Source organism: Nerophis ophidion, linkage group LG07, assembly GCF_033978795.1.
Source record: "Nerophis ophidion isolate RoL-2023_Sa linkage group LG07, RoL_Noph_v1.0, whole genome shotgun sequence".
Lineage (NCBI taxonomy): Eukaryota > Metazoa > Chordata > Actinopteri > Syngnathiformes > Syngnathidae > Nerophis > Nerophis ophidion.
Genome location: NC_084617.1, coordinates 19,573,517 through 19,585,578, shown reverse-complemented (window position 1 = coordinate 19,585,578; position 12,062 = coordinate 19,573,517). Strand labels below are relative to the sequence as shown.

At 39.2% G+C, this 12,062-nt stretch overlaps 1 protein-coding gene across 1 annotated transcript in view; it reads right to left on the bottom strand.

The window, feature by feature from the left end:
* Positions 1-2,243: 2,243 nt before the first annotated feature.
* Positions 2,244-12,062, bottom strand: part of map3k3 (mitogen-activated protein kinase kinase kinase 3) — a 53,621-nt gene continuing 43,802 nt past the window's right edge. The window contains exons 14-17 of the mRNA XM_061905527.1: positions 11,408-11,539; positions 9,547-9,676; positions 9,311-9,488; positions 2,244-5,761 (exon numbers count right to left, since the gene is read on the bottom strand). Coding sequence (XP_061761511.1) covers positions 5,533-5,761; positions 9,311-9,488; positions 9,547-9,676; positions 11,408-11,539 — 669 coding nt within the window. The 3' untranslated portion in view covers positions 2,244-5,532. The remainder of the gene's footprint in view (positions 5,762-9,310; positions 9,489-9,546; positions 9,677-11,407; positions 11,540-12,062) is intronic.

The window sequence follows — 12,062 nt, the reverse complement described above, 5'->3', positions numbered from 1 at the left end:
AGTGTAAAAAAAAACAAAAAAAACATCATAATTATTAAGTTGATGGGGGTACTTGAATTTAAAAAATTTCACAAGGGGGTACATCATTGAAAGAAGTTGGAGAACCACTGTACTAGATAGCAGCTAGTTGTGTATCTCTGTACACAGTTCATACAAATCACCTTTATTACTGCAAATAACCTGCTTTTTTGAGTATCTTAAAGATCAATATCAAGTATCAGACCAAAGGTAATAGCAGTGCATGATCGATACTAGAGTGATCAGGTAGATGTTTTTATTTTCTTCCAAATTTTTGCCCATGTTTAAAAATGTAGGGGGAAATTCCTTGGACACAGGAGGACTTTAAGAGCGAATATGTCAGGCTTGTCACTGACTGTTTGTGTTTTAGTTTTTTCCTCTGTGTGTGTTTAGTATTTTTGCTGTTTTTAGTTCCTGTCAGCTCTCTTATTTTGTCTGTTTCCTGTTTTTTTCATTGTGCGCTGTTTTCCCTCAGCTGCGGCTGATTGGCACCTGGCCACACCTGGTGTCAATCAGCCCGCTTCTATTTGAGCCTGTTTTTGTCCTACAGTCAGTTGCTGGATTATTGTCATGTCGATGTCGCTCTTGTCGTTGCTACGTGTCGTGTCGTGTTTTGTCAATGCAGCGTTGCGGTAAGCTTTATTTGATTGCGGTTTTTAGCTTACTGCCTTTTGATCCCTGCTTCCAAGTTTGTTTTCATATTTCATGTACGACTTCTGTTTCCTGCTCGAAACCTGCTAGCTTCTACACTAGGCCTTTTTGTTTTTACTAGCTTCCATGCTAATCTCCGTTTATTTTGTAGTTCCCATGCTAGCTCTTTTTGTTTGTTATCCACCTACGTGCGCGCTTTTTGTTTGTACCCTTTGTTTGTTTTTGTCTTAGTGTTTTAATTTAATTCATGTTTTCCTGCAAAATGCCTCCCTCCTTCTCTGCATCTTGGGGTTCGTCACCAACTAACTCTGACAGAACAGGTTTTAAAAGAATAGATATTTTTTGTGTTTTATTTACTGTGTTTGGCTCAAATAATTGTATGTAATACAAAAAGAATAAGGAAGTAGTGTCACATGGTCAATAGCACTCGCCATGAATAAATAGAAACATTTAAAGTTAACACGTGATCGATATTGGTATCGGCCGATATCACTCATGGATAAACCAGCATCCCCTGCGACCCCAAAAGGGACAAGCAATAGAAAAATTAATGGATGGATGTTAGGCAATATGAAATGAGTTGAGGAAGACGAGGGCATTAAAGGAAAAAAATTGTAACCCATAGCAGCAGAGCGGCGCCATGACTCAGCACCTTTGGGTCCAAAGCGAGCGTGAAAGAGGACCAGCTGACGGTCCAGTCTGCGTGTCAGCAGGAATTCCTGTCAAGCCAAATAAAAACAACATTCCACGCTGAGGTCACATGACCAACACATGCAGAACGGTGACGCACACGCTTGTTATCATCATATAATACATTATACGTGGGCCCTGCTCCGTCAGTTTGGGGTCCTTGGCTTGGAAAACGTTGATGACCACCTTTTTAGACGCTTATTACTGCTTATTACTTATTATGGGGATGGCGTGGCACGGTTGGGAGAGTGGCCGTACCAGCAATCTGAGGGTTCCTGGTTCGATCCCCAGCTTCTACCAAACAAATCACCCCAGTTGTGTCCTTGAGCAAGACACTTCACCCTTGCTCCTGATGGGTCGTGGTTTACGCCTTGCATGGCAGCTCCCGCCATCGGTGTGTGAATGGGTGAATGTGGAAATAGTGTCAAAGCGCTTTGAGTACCCTAAAGGTAGAAAAGCGCTATACAAGTATAACCCATTTATTCATCTACTTGTTATTTCCTATCAAAATATGCTAACTTTCTGCAGTAACACACTTTCATCCACATTTCCTAAATTTTGTTAAAAAGCACAAAATTATTGTGTTAAATTATTAGCAGGCCTTCTTATCGGCTCAATGTGTAACATGTTTGGCCTCGTCTTCCCGCGATAATGATACTTCTAAGAAATTTTACTTATTTGTCTCAGTGAAGGATTATCAAGTACTCCTCACTGTGTATGGCTATAAACAGTTGGCTGACAGCCGGGGACCAAAAAAGAAATCAAAGTATCAGCCAGCGGGAATCGACTCTTGTGATCGGCGTTGAAAGGCTTCTAAAAATGTGACAAAAGTAAATTTATATCCCAAATATTATCTGAGTTAGATATATGAAATAAGCCGACAGTATTTTCAACAAGTATTTATTGAGGCACTGCTTGTGTACATGTGACCCTGTCATGAAACTTCCTGTAAAATACATTGGACCTTGCACTGCAAGTCGTTTTTGTTGATACACTTCAACGTAAATAAACATAATTCATTTTAAAAATAGCTTGGCTTCCTTTGTTCCCACCCGGGCTTTTATTTTAAGGGTGGAGCCTCACCCACCACAACATTAGGTACACCTGGATCGAATCATGTCAGCAAAAACTTTATAATGCAGTGTAGTTGTACACCAAATTTTTCAATTCATCCTCTGAACCAGGGCTGGGCGATAAAACGACATCAATATCGCGATTAACATGTTATTGATATTAGCAAAAAAAATGTTTTTCAGCAAAGCAAGGTTGGTTGCATGAACAAAGGCACTCGCTCTCTGGTAACTGAGCAACAGGAAGTGATCACTAATAACCAATCAGGTAACCGTATCAACATCCCTAGTAAACAGGTTTTTAAAAGGAAAGTAATATTTTATCTGAGTCTTTAAATTAGTTTGCTTGTTGACAATTTTGTTTGGTTTTGTATTGTGTAGTTATATTTATATGGTAATTATTATTCTGTGACTGTAAATTGTTTGCTTGTTTTCTTATTGATGCTTTTTTTTTCCTGTATTGTGTAGTTATAATGATATGCTTTTACTTGTAATTGTATTAAGTCTGTTGACCCCAGGAAGACTATCTGGTTGATTCTTTGAAGAAAAAGTAAAAAATTAATAAATTGTGGATAAAAGAGAAAAAATCACCTCGACGGTATGGCAGTTTTTGTATTATTTCAAAAGGACCGTAGTCAGACCAATGTGGTCTGCGCTCGTCCCCACTAAGACCTTATCCGCGCTCACCCTTTAGAGCATAGCTGTAACTTCCTGGCACTAAACCTGCAGAAAATAGTTCTCTTTAGGTTTCTCTGTGTTTACACTTTCCACTATTTTGTTAAATTTTATTAAACATTTCTTACATATTCCTTTTTTTTGCAATAAATAAATCTGAAATACAAATGTGTACATTTAAAATATTTTTCTCCTGGTCCTTATTTTCATCGTAAAAAATAGACAATTATTGATATCGACCAGTATAAACACTGATATCGTTATATAGTTTAAAAGCCTAATCGCCCAGACCTACTTTGAACTAAACATTATCGTCATTGCAAAGGCACAATAGTAATATAGTATTGTGTACCTAATGTTGCAGCCGCAGAGGGGCATGAACCCGCGGGGGGGTTGAACAAAGTCGTCAAACGGCAAAACTCCTGCATGCTCTTTATAATCATATCTGAAAAGTAGAGAAGTAAAAACACAATAAAAAAACATGTTTTTTCGCCAGTTTCCTCCAGCTAACAACACACATTTGTCAACCATGAATGAAACCGTCGTCTAAAAGTAGAAATTATTCAAACATGTGTTTGCCCCGGCCAGCCAGAGTTTGTTGTCCACATACAAAAAATAAGTGTATAAAAAATATATATTCACACATACACATTTTTAACTGGCACAGGGGGCATAAATAAAATACTTTTCACATTTGAAGTAGAGAAAAAGTGTAATTTTAAAAGTGCATCTGATTATAAATTGATAGTGAAACCTTCCGAGTGAAACGTTTGATCTCAGGGCTTGGATGTGGTTTTTGACCACGAATAAAAAGCTTTTTTTGCTGTCATATTAAAAAAACAAAACATAAGTGAGCTTAAAGCAGGGGTGTCCAAAATGTTCTCCACAAAGGACCGCACACTAAAATAAATGTATAAATTGATAAATATATATATACATATATATATATATATATATACATACATACATACATACATATACATATATATATATTTGTAATAGATTTTTGAAAATAATGAATCGATTTCGAATTGGGATGACTAAAAACTGCGATTCAGATGTGAATTGGATTTCTATTGCGCACACCTAACGTTCTTTGCTAACTAGCAGCAAGCGTGTTGATTGCGAGCAAGCAGCTAGCGTCTCTAATCACAAACTAACACACTAATCGCTAGCTGATAACTCGCCCCGCTAAACGCAAGCTAGCCTAAGTGCTAATATGAACACGAGACACATTAACGGCGTTCCCCATAAAGAAACAACATACCACATCTAAACATTACTGAGAAACTAAGATTTTTGATTGTGCACATTGAACCTACAAACTATGCTTTCTTGATACATTTTAAGATATTTATTGCACGTCTATTTTTTTCATTTCAATAAAGCTTGGTTTCAAGATTTCAATTTGTGTAAAAATACTTTTGTTTCATATCGTTACATCCCTATATCAAATGTTAATACTAATTTCAGCTTTGTTAAAGGTAACAAATCAGATTATTAATACTATCATTAATTTTATTCATATCAACTTTTCAAGACTTTTTTATTGCGGTTTTTGAGGTCCTCTCCAAGGTTTCTCATAGTCAGCATTGTCACTGGCGTCCCACTGGGTGTGAATTCTCCCTGCCCACTGGGTGTGAGTTTTCCTTGCCCTTTTGTGGGTTCTTCCGAGGATGTTCTGGTCTTAATGGTTTGTACAGTCCTTTGAGACATTTGTGATTTAGGGCTATATAAATAAACATTGATTGATTGATTGATTGGTTTTCTTGTTGAATAATATTTTTAGAATGTGTCCCCCAGGGCCGCACTTTGGACACCCCTGGTTGAGCGAAAAAGCCCCCTGCTGAGAGTGAACATTGAAAATAAAAAAGTTAGAAACAATCCTGTTGTGATGAGCAATTTAGCAGACCGGAATGCCGACCTCTCGTGGTGAGGTCGCACATTGCAACCTCTGCCAGCTTACTTGCGTTTCCTCCCTGGACCAACGACTTATGACTACAACCTACTGGACACTCTCAGTATTACACCTTCTCCAAGCCAACAATCCACAATTGAAACCACTCAAAAGCACTTAACCCTTTCACGCATAAACACACTTTCCAAACTCCCTGTTAACAACTCCGAGACTCTGAGCAAGAAGGTGTAAGGTTCTCATCTTAAAGGAAAACTAGTCATTACTTATCTCCAACATTGTGTGAACAGACGTACTTAACGGAGAGATAGCCGAGAGGAACACAACCCTGATCAGCGAGGGGCGCCGCCGCATGTTTGCAAAGGCGCTAACATGCTATAACGTCCACACAGACACGAGTGGTGCAGCAGCACATTCCAGCTTCACAACAACCAGCTATTTGGATTTGAGCAAAGGGGGACTTCCACGGCGCGGAAGAAGCTACAGGGCGCTACGTCAGAAGGGGGTCAAAGTTCAGCACACGGTCTGGGAGAAGGGATGGCGGAGCAGCTCCTCAGCGCTCGGCCGCTGCTTGGCCTCCACGAAGATGCGGCGGATGAAGTCCCGCGCCTGGTCGGACGCGTGCAAGGGCAGCAGCGGGTTGGTGGGCTGCGTGGCGATCTTAAAGATGGCCGCCATGGCCTCGTATTCTGCCCAGGGGGGCTTCTCGGTCAGCATCTCCACCACCGTGCAGCCCAGACTCCTGGAAGGCAGAAAGCAGCAACTTTCAGCTGACTTTAGGAATGTTTAATATACATAAACATACAGTCGTGGTCAAAAGTTGACATACACTTGTAAAGAACATAATGTCTTGAGTTTCCAATCATTTCTACAATTCTTATTTTTTTGTGATGGACTGATTGGAGCACATACTAGTTGGTCACAAAAAAACATTCATAAAGTTTGGTTCTTTTATGGATTTTTAATGGGTCGACTGAAAATATGACCAAATCTGCTGGGTCAAAAGTATACATACAGCAATGTTAACATTTGGTTGCATGTCCCTCGGCAAGTTTCACTGCAATAAGGTGCTTTTGGTAGCCATCCACAAGCTTCTAGCAAGCTTCTGGTTCAATTTTTGACCACTCCTCCTGACAAATTTGGTGCATTTCAGCTAAATTTGTTGGTTTTCTGAGTTGGACTTGTTTCTTCATACATTGTCCACACGTTTAAGTCAGGGCTTCGGGAAGGCCATTCTAAAACCTTCATTCTAGCCTGACTTAGCCATTCCTTTACCACTTTTGACATGTTTGGGGTCATTGTCCTGTTGAAACACCCAACTGCGCCCAAGACCCAGCCTCCGGGCTGATGATTTTAGGTTGTCCTGAAGAATTTGGAGGTAATCCTCCTATTTCATTGTACCATTCACTCTCTGTAAAGCCCCAGTTCCATTGGCAGCAAAACAGGCCCAGAGCATAATACTACCACCACCATGCTTGACGGTAGGATTGGTGTTCCTGGGATTAAAGCCTCACGTTTTCTCCTCCAAACATTTTACTGGGTATTGTAGCCAAACAGTTCAATTTTTGTTTCAACTGACCACAGAACTTTCCTCCAGAAGGTCTTATCTTTGTCCGTGTGATGTCAGATGAAACAAAAATTGAGTTGTTTGGCCCTCAGTCCTTACTTAAACGTGTGGAAAATGCTGAAGAAACAAGTCCATGTCAGAAAACCAACACATTTAGCTGAACTGCAGCAATTTTGTCAATTCATAAAAGAATCAAACTTCATGAATGTTTTTGTGATCAACAAGTATGTGCTCTCATCACTCTATCACAAAAAAAATCGGAGTTGTAGAAATTATTGGGAAACTCAAGACTGCCATGACATCATGTTCTTTAAGAGTGTATATCAACCTTTGATCACAAGTGTACATATACACATACCGCACATATACATTCACTGTACAAATATACTTATACACATACTGTACATATACAAGTACATATACATACATACTCTAATGCATATAATCACGTTTCATCAAACATATATTAAGGTTGTTGCCTTAGGGGAAACTGGGTAACACATGGCACACTGACAAAGCTTAAACTATTGATACTATAACAATCTACAAGGTTAATATAGTTGGCTTCTCTTTCTTCCCCTCTATTTATCTGCTTTCTTTTGTATTTCAAGTTATCATTACATAGATGTCCTGTTGCATTTGAACAATTGTATTGTTGATAATAGAGTTAATAAGTGTTATTATTCATTATCAATAGTGATATTCCTATTAGTATTTATATTGCTCCATTTGTATTGTAATACTGCTCATTGTCATTTCTGTATTATCTATTTCTCTAACTGCTTCTTTGCTATCACTTTTACCATCATATTTGTACATATCCAATTTGCTGATGTTGTTCTATTGTTGTTGTTATTGTTGTGTTTGCTGTTGTTGTTTTCTCTCTGTCTTATCCCTTTTCCCCGCAATTTCCCCCCGTCTTCCTTTTTTTCTCCTTTCATCCCCTCCTGCACAAAATAATAATATAAATCAATTTAATAAAGTCAATTACAAATAAGGCAACAAGATAAGTATCCTACACTTCTCTTTTGTAAAGTAAATTTGTACAGCCGATATGGGCATCTACATCAACTATATGATTTGATTTATGAAGCAAACAAACAAACAAAAAGTTACCTGGGAATCGGTACCGGTACTCAGCGGTACCAATTTTCTGCACTTTTGTGTGTGGAATAAAGATTAATCGTTTTTATGATGAAAACAATGGATGGACGTTTTTTAAAGTGAAAATAAAAATGAGCTGATTATGATAACTGCTGTCCAGTTGTTAAATATTGTTTTATTTTTACATTTCTGGGTCTTATTTGCAAGTATGACATTAAGTTGCAAGTCCAAGACGTTCGATGGCAGTGGTGTATAATTTATCAAAGGTGCACGTAGAAATCAATTCACATCCAAATCGCGATTCCTATTTATTCCGATTCTAATTCGATTTATAATTTTTAAAAACCAATAAAAATAATAAAAAAAAAAAAAGATTTTTACTTTTAAAAATAAAAAATATGTTTTGAGGTGATCACCAGAAGGAGCTTTTCTAACCGTAACCTGTTTTGAAAATGTTTCTTTGTAAGTATTATACCAAAGAAAACAATACATTGCAAGATCCGGTTAGAATTGAGAATCATGTTGAAACGAGAATCGATTCATCACCCTGGGAATCAGGATTGAATCGAATCATTAGGCGCCAGAAAATTCACACCCCTATAGTTTATGGTGCGTTTTCTGGAGCCCTAAAAAGTGCTAATACTGTAAGTAGTGTATTTATTAAACATCAGCTTTTCGATTGTAAAAGTGCATCTTAGCTACAGTTGTACTTAACAAATTTGGAGGTGCTGAAATAGCCATGTAAAATGGCTAATGCTAATCAGTAGCATGTCAACAGCAAATCCAATGTATATTACCATCAAGCTAAAACTATTTTATTAGGGATGAGTACTGTTCACATTTGATACAGTATCAAATGTACAACCGATACAGTATCCCTGGGAATTGACACCAGAACTTAACGGTACGAATTGTCGGTACTTTTTTGTGAAATGATAAATAATAATCGTTTTTGATAATAACATCTTTTTTTCTGCAACATTCAAAAATGAGCTGACTATAACTGCTCTGCATTTGTTATATCTTGTTTTGATATGAAATGTCTGAGTCTCAATTACAGTTGAAAGTCCAAGACACTAGATGGCAGTAGTGTATAGTTTATGGTGTGTCATCAGTTCAGGCTTTGCTGAAGCTAGTCTTTAGTCGCGCCCTGAAAAGGGTAATACTGTAAGTATTGTACTTATTACACACCAGCTGTTTGATTGCAACGTGCATCTTAGATGCAGTTATCATTAAAAAATTTGGAGGTGCTAAAAATCGCCATGTAAAATGGCTAATGCTAATCAGTAGCATGTCAATAGCAAAGCCAATGTATATTAGCATTAAACGGGCACATTTCTGGAAAAGTAGAGCCTTACTTAACTTCCCTTGAAACATTCTTAAGTCAATTTCTTTGTGGCATTGAAAATTGCAAGAAAGTGATCGTCAAGTACTGTAAGTTGGCAAAAGATCATAACGTCACGCACAAACCCAGGTACCGTAAGGTAGCACCGTTGGACTTGACTTTAATCTTTGCCCAGTAGGACTGGTGACATGGGTACCATATTCGGTTTACACGACCACCTTGCAACATCACCAGCCAATCACATTGCGGCGTGCGTGAGTAAGAAGCCAGCTCACCAGACGTCGGCCTTTCTGCCGTAGCCCTCTCCACTGATCACTTCCGGGCTCATCCAGTAGGGGGTGCCGGTCACAGAGCGGATGCCGGTGCCCGACATGCAGATGGTCTGCAGCCGCTTGCTGGCCCCGAAATCTCCCAGCTTGACGTTGCCCTCCGAATCCCGCAGGATGTTGGCGCCTGCGAGTGGAAAAATTGTGTTTAATCATCATTCTAACTTGATTACTGTCCATGTCACCTTTAATGTCTCTGTGCACGATCATGTTGCTGTGCAGGTAGGACACTCCCTCCAGGATCTGCCTGGTGTACTTCCGGGTCACGTTTTCCGTCAGGGCCCCGTAAGCCTTCAGCTGGTCTTTGACTGAGCCCTAACAGGAAGGAAGCGCGCGCTTCAGTGTGCAGTTAAACAACTCATCAAGTCCCGGTCTACAGTGTGAACATCAGTGATTCCAACAAAAGTAAATCCGGACCGCCAGAAGTAGATTCGGGACTACCTGTTCACCCTCCGTCACAACACATTATAATGAGTAACAAATGTGATACTAACAAGTGCCAATTCACGTAAAATCTAATATTTTGATACCTTTGTTATACGCGACGTCACGTCCGGTTGCAGACTCGGCACTGGATCAAGCACTTGGCGGGCAAACAGGCGTATTCGTAGCAGACTGCCTCTATGTAATGTTACAATTTTTCATGACAACTAACCATGCATGCCTAAAAGAAAGCGATCAAAAGGAAAGCGCTGCTTTTCAATCGAGCGAAATGCTAATATGCATTGAATTTGCCATACACATTAGCGAGTTCACATGGCAATTTCTATACGTCTACATTGGATGGTGAAAACTACAACTAAGATGCACGTCAAACAATTGGTGTGTAATAAATGCAATACTTACAGTACAAACACTTTGTAGAACTCAGTAGAAGACACATTCACACATTCAAGTTAATGGCAAAGACTACTTCCCGAGGACGGCAACACACCTAGGACAAACTAAAATGGATGCCTACTTACAAATGACACTCAGAAGTGTAAGAAAACACGATATAACAATTGGACAACAGTCACCATTATCAGTTTACTGTTCAACATTGTATAATTAAAAAAAATTAAATAATGGATACATTTGTATTTTTATTGCTAAATAATTTCATGACCACATAAACACACAAAAACACTGAAAATTGGTCCTGTTGAATTGTGGTACCGACTACCAGGTACCAGGAATTGGTATCAGTTAGCCTCGAGTATCGGCCGATGGTGATATAGATCTGATACAATATCAGCAAGAATCATATATACTTTTATTAGTAGTAGTAATGTGGAATGTTAGAAAACATTTGATCAAGTAAAACTTGCCAAACAGAGAGGGTACATAAAACATTGACCTATTTATTGATATTTAGTGGAATGGACGTATGCTATTTTTAAGATGAAGTGGAGTGGTAATAAATAATTCATGAAGTTAAGGTCTAAGTTGAATGATGCGGACCCATTTGTTACTGGATACTTTCTAACACGCTTCTGCCTTGGAGACTTTGTATGTTTAAGTAAAATGCATCTAGAGTTATTTGATATTGCAATAATGATTATTACATATGCCTGGCTTGTGTGCTAATGTGTGCTTAGCTGTTGTGTAGCTGCTAGCTATAGCTATAGCCAAGCATGTTCACCTTCTATTTTACTTGACTAAAATAGAAGAAAAGCCAAATCCATTAGATCATGGATTTGTCTTCCCTGGGATTAAAAAACATACCTTATTTGGGACAATGCTGTATCCTGACTGAACAAACCTTGGAAAAGAGATTTGACAAATGCCAGAGTCTGTTTTCTTTTTGCGGTCATTTACGGGAAAACTAAAACCACCTCACAACATCTCGTTATCTACTTTTTGGAATTGTCTATGAGTTGGCTCGGGAACACAAAAGTGGAACATTTGGTGCTTGTGTGCAGGATGGGAGTGAGCATCTTGTCGTCCAAAAAATGGATTGACGCTATTTGTCTTCCTTTGACAAGAGAAAGTATTTTATTTTGAAAAACCCTCACGGAGGGGATTACGTTACTGTGTGAGAAAGACCCGGTGAGCAGGACTCACCCCCGGCATGTACTCCATGAAGATGGTGAGGGTCCTCTCGTTGTGGTCCCTCAGGCAGCCGTAGTACTGCACGATGCGCTCGTGATGAAGATTCTTTAGCAGCTGGATCTCACACTCTAAGGCGCTCACCTCCTGCACAGGTGACAGTGATTATCTCTAGGCAACCAGAACGTATTGCAACTGGCATCATCCAGTTGTTTTAGATAGTGTCAAAGTCAGGGCCCGCGGGCCAGATTTGGCCCGTGAATGAATTATCTATGACCCCCGGGATGACATTTGATTAGTATGAAAACCGGCCCACAGGCCACAGCACGCACCGATACTCCATCAGTGTTGGCGCTATTGGGACCTCATCAAGTCATAAAAATGGGGTCCCATAGTACAGTGTTTTTCAACCTTTTCTGAGCCAAGGCACTTTTTTTTTCATTGAAAAAATCCAGAGGCACATCACCAGCAGAAAGCATTAAAAAGTGAAACTCAGCAGCCGATATCGACAGTAAAAATTTGTTCTCGCAATTGTTGGATATAAATTCAAACCATAATCAAGCATGCATTACTATAGCTCTGGTCTCAAACTAGGTGCACTTTGTGGACGCCGTCTGCTCCACCCGATGTAAGTCTTTGCTGTTGTCCAGCATTCTGTTTTTGTTTACTT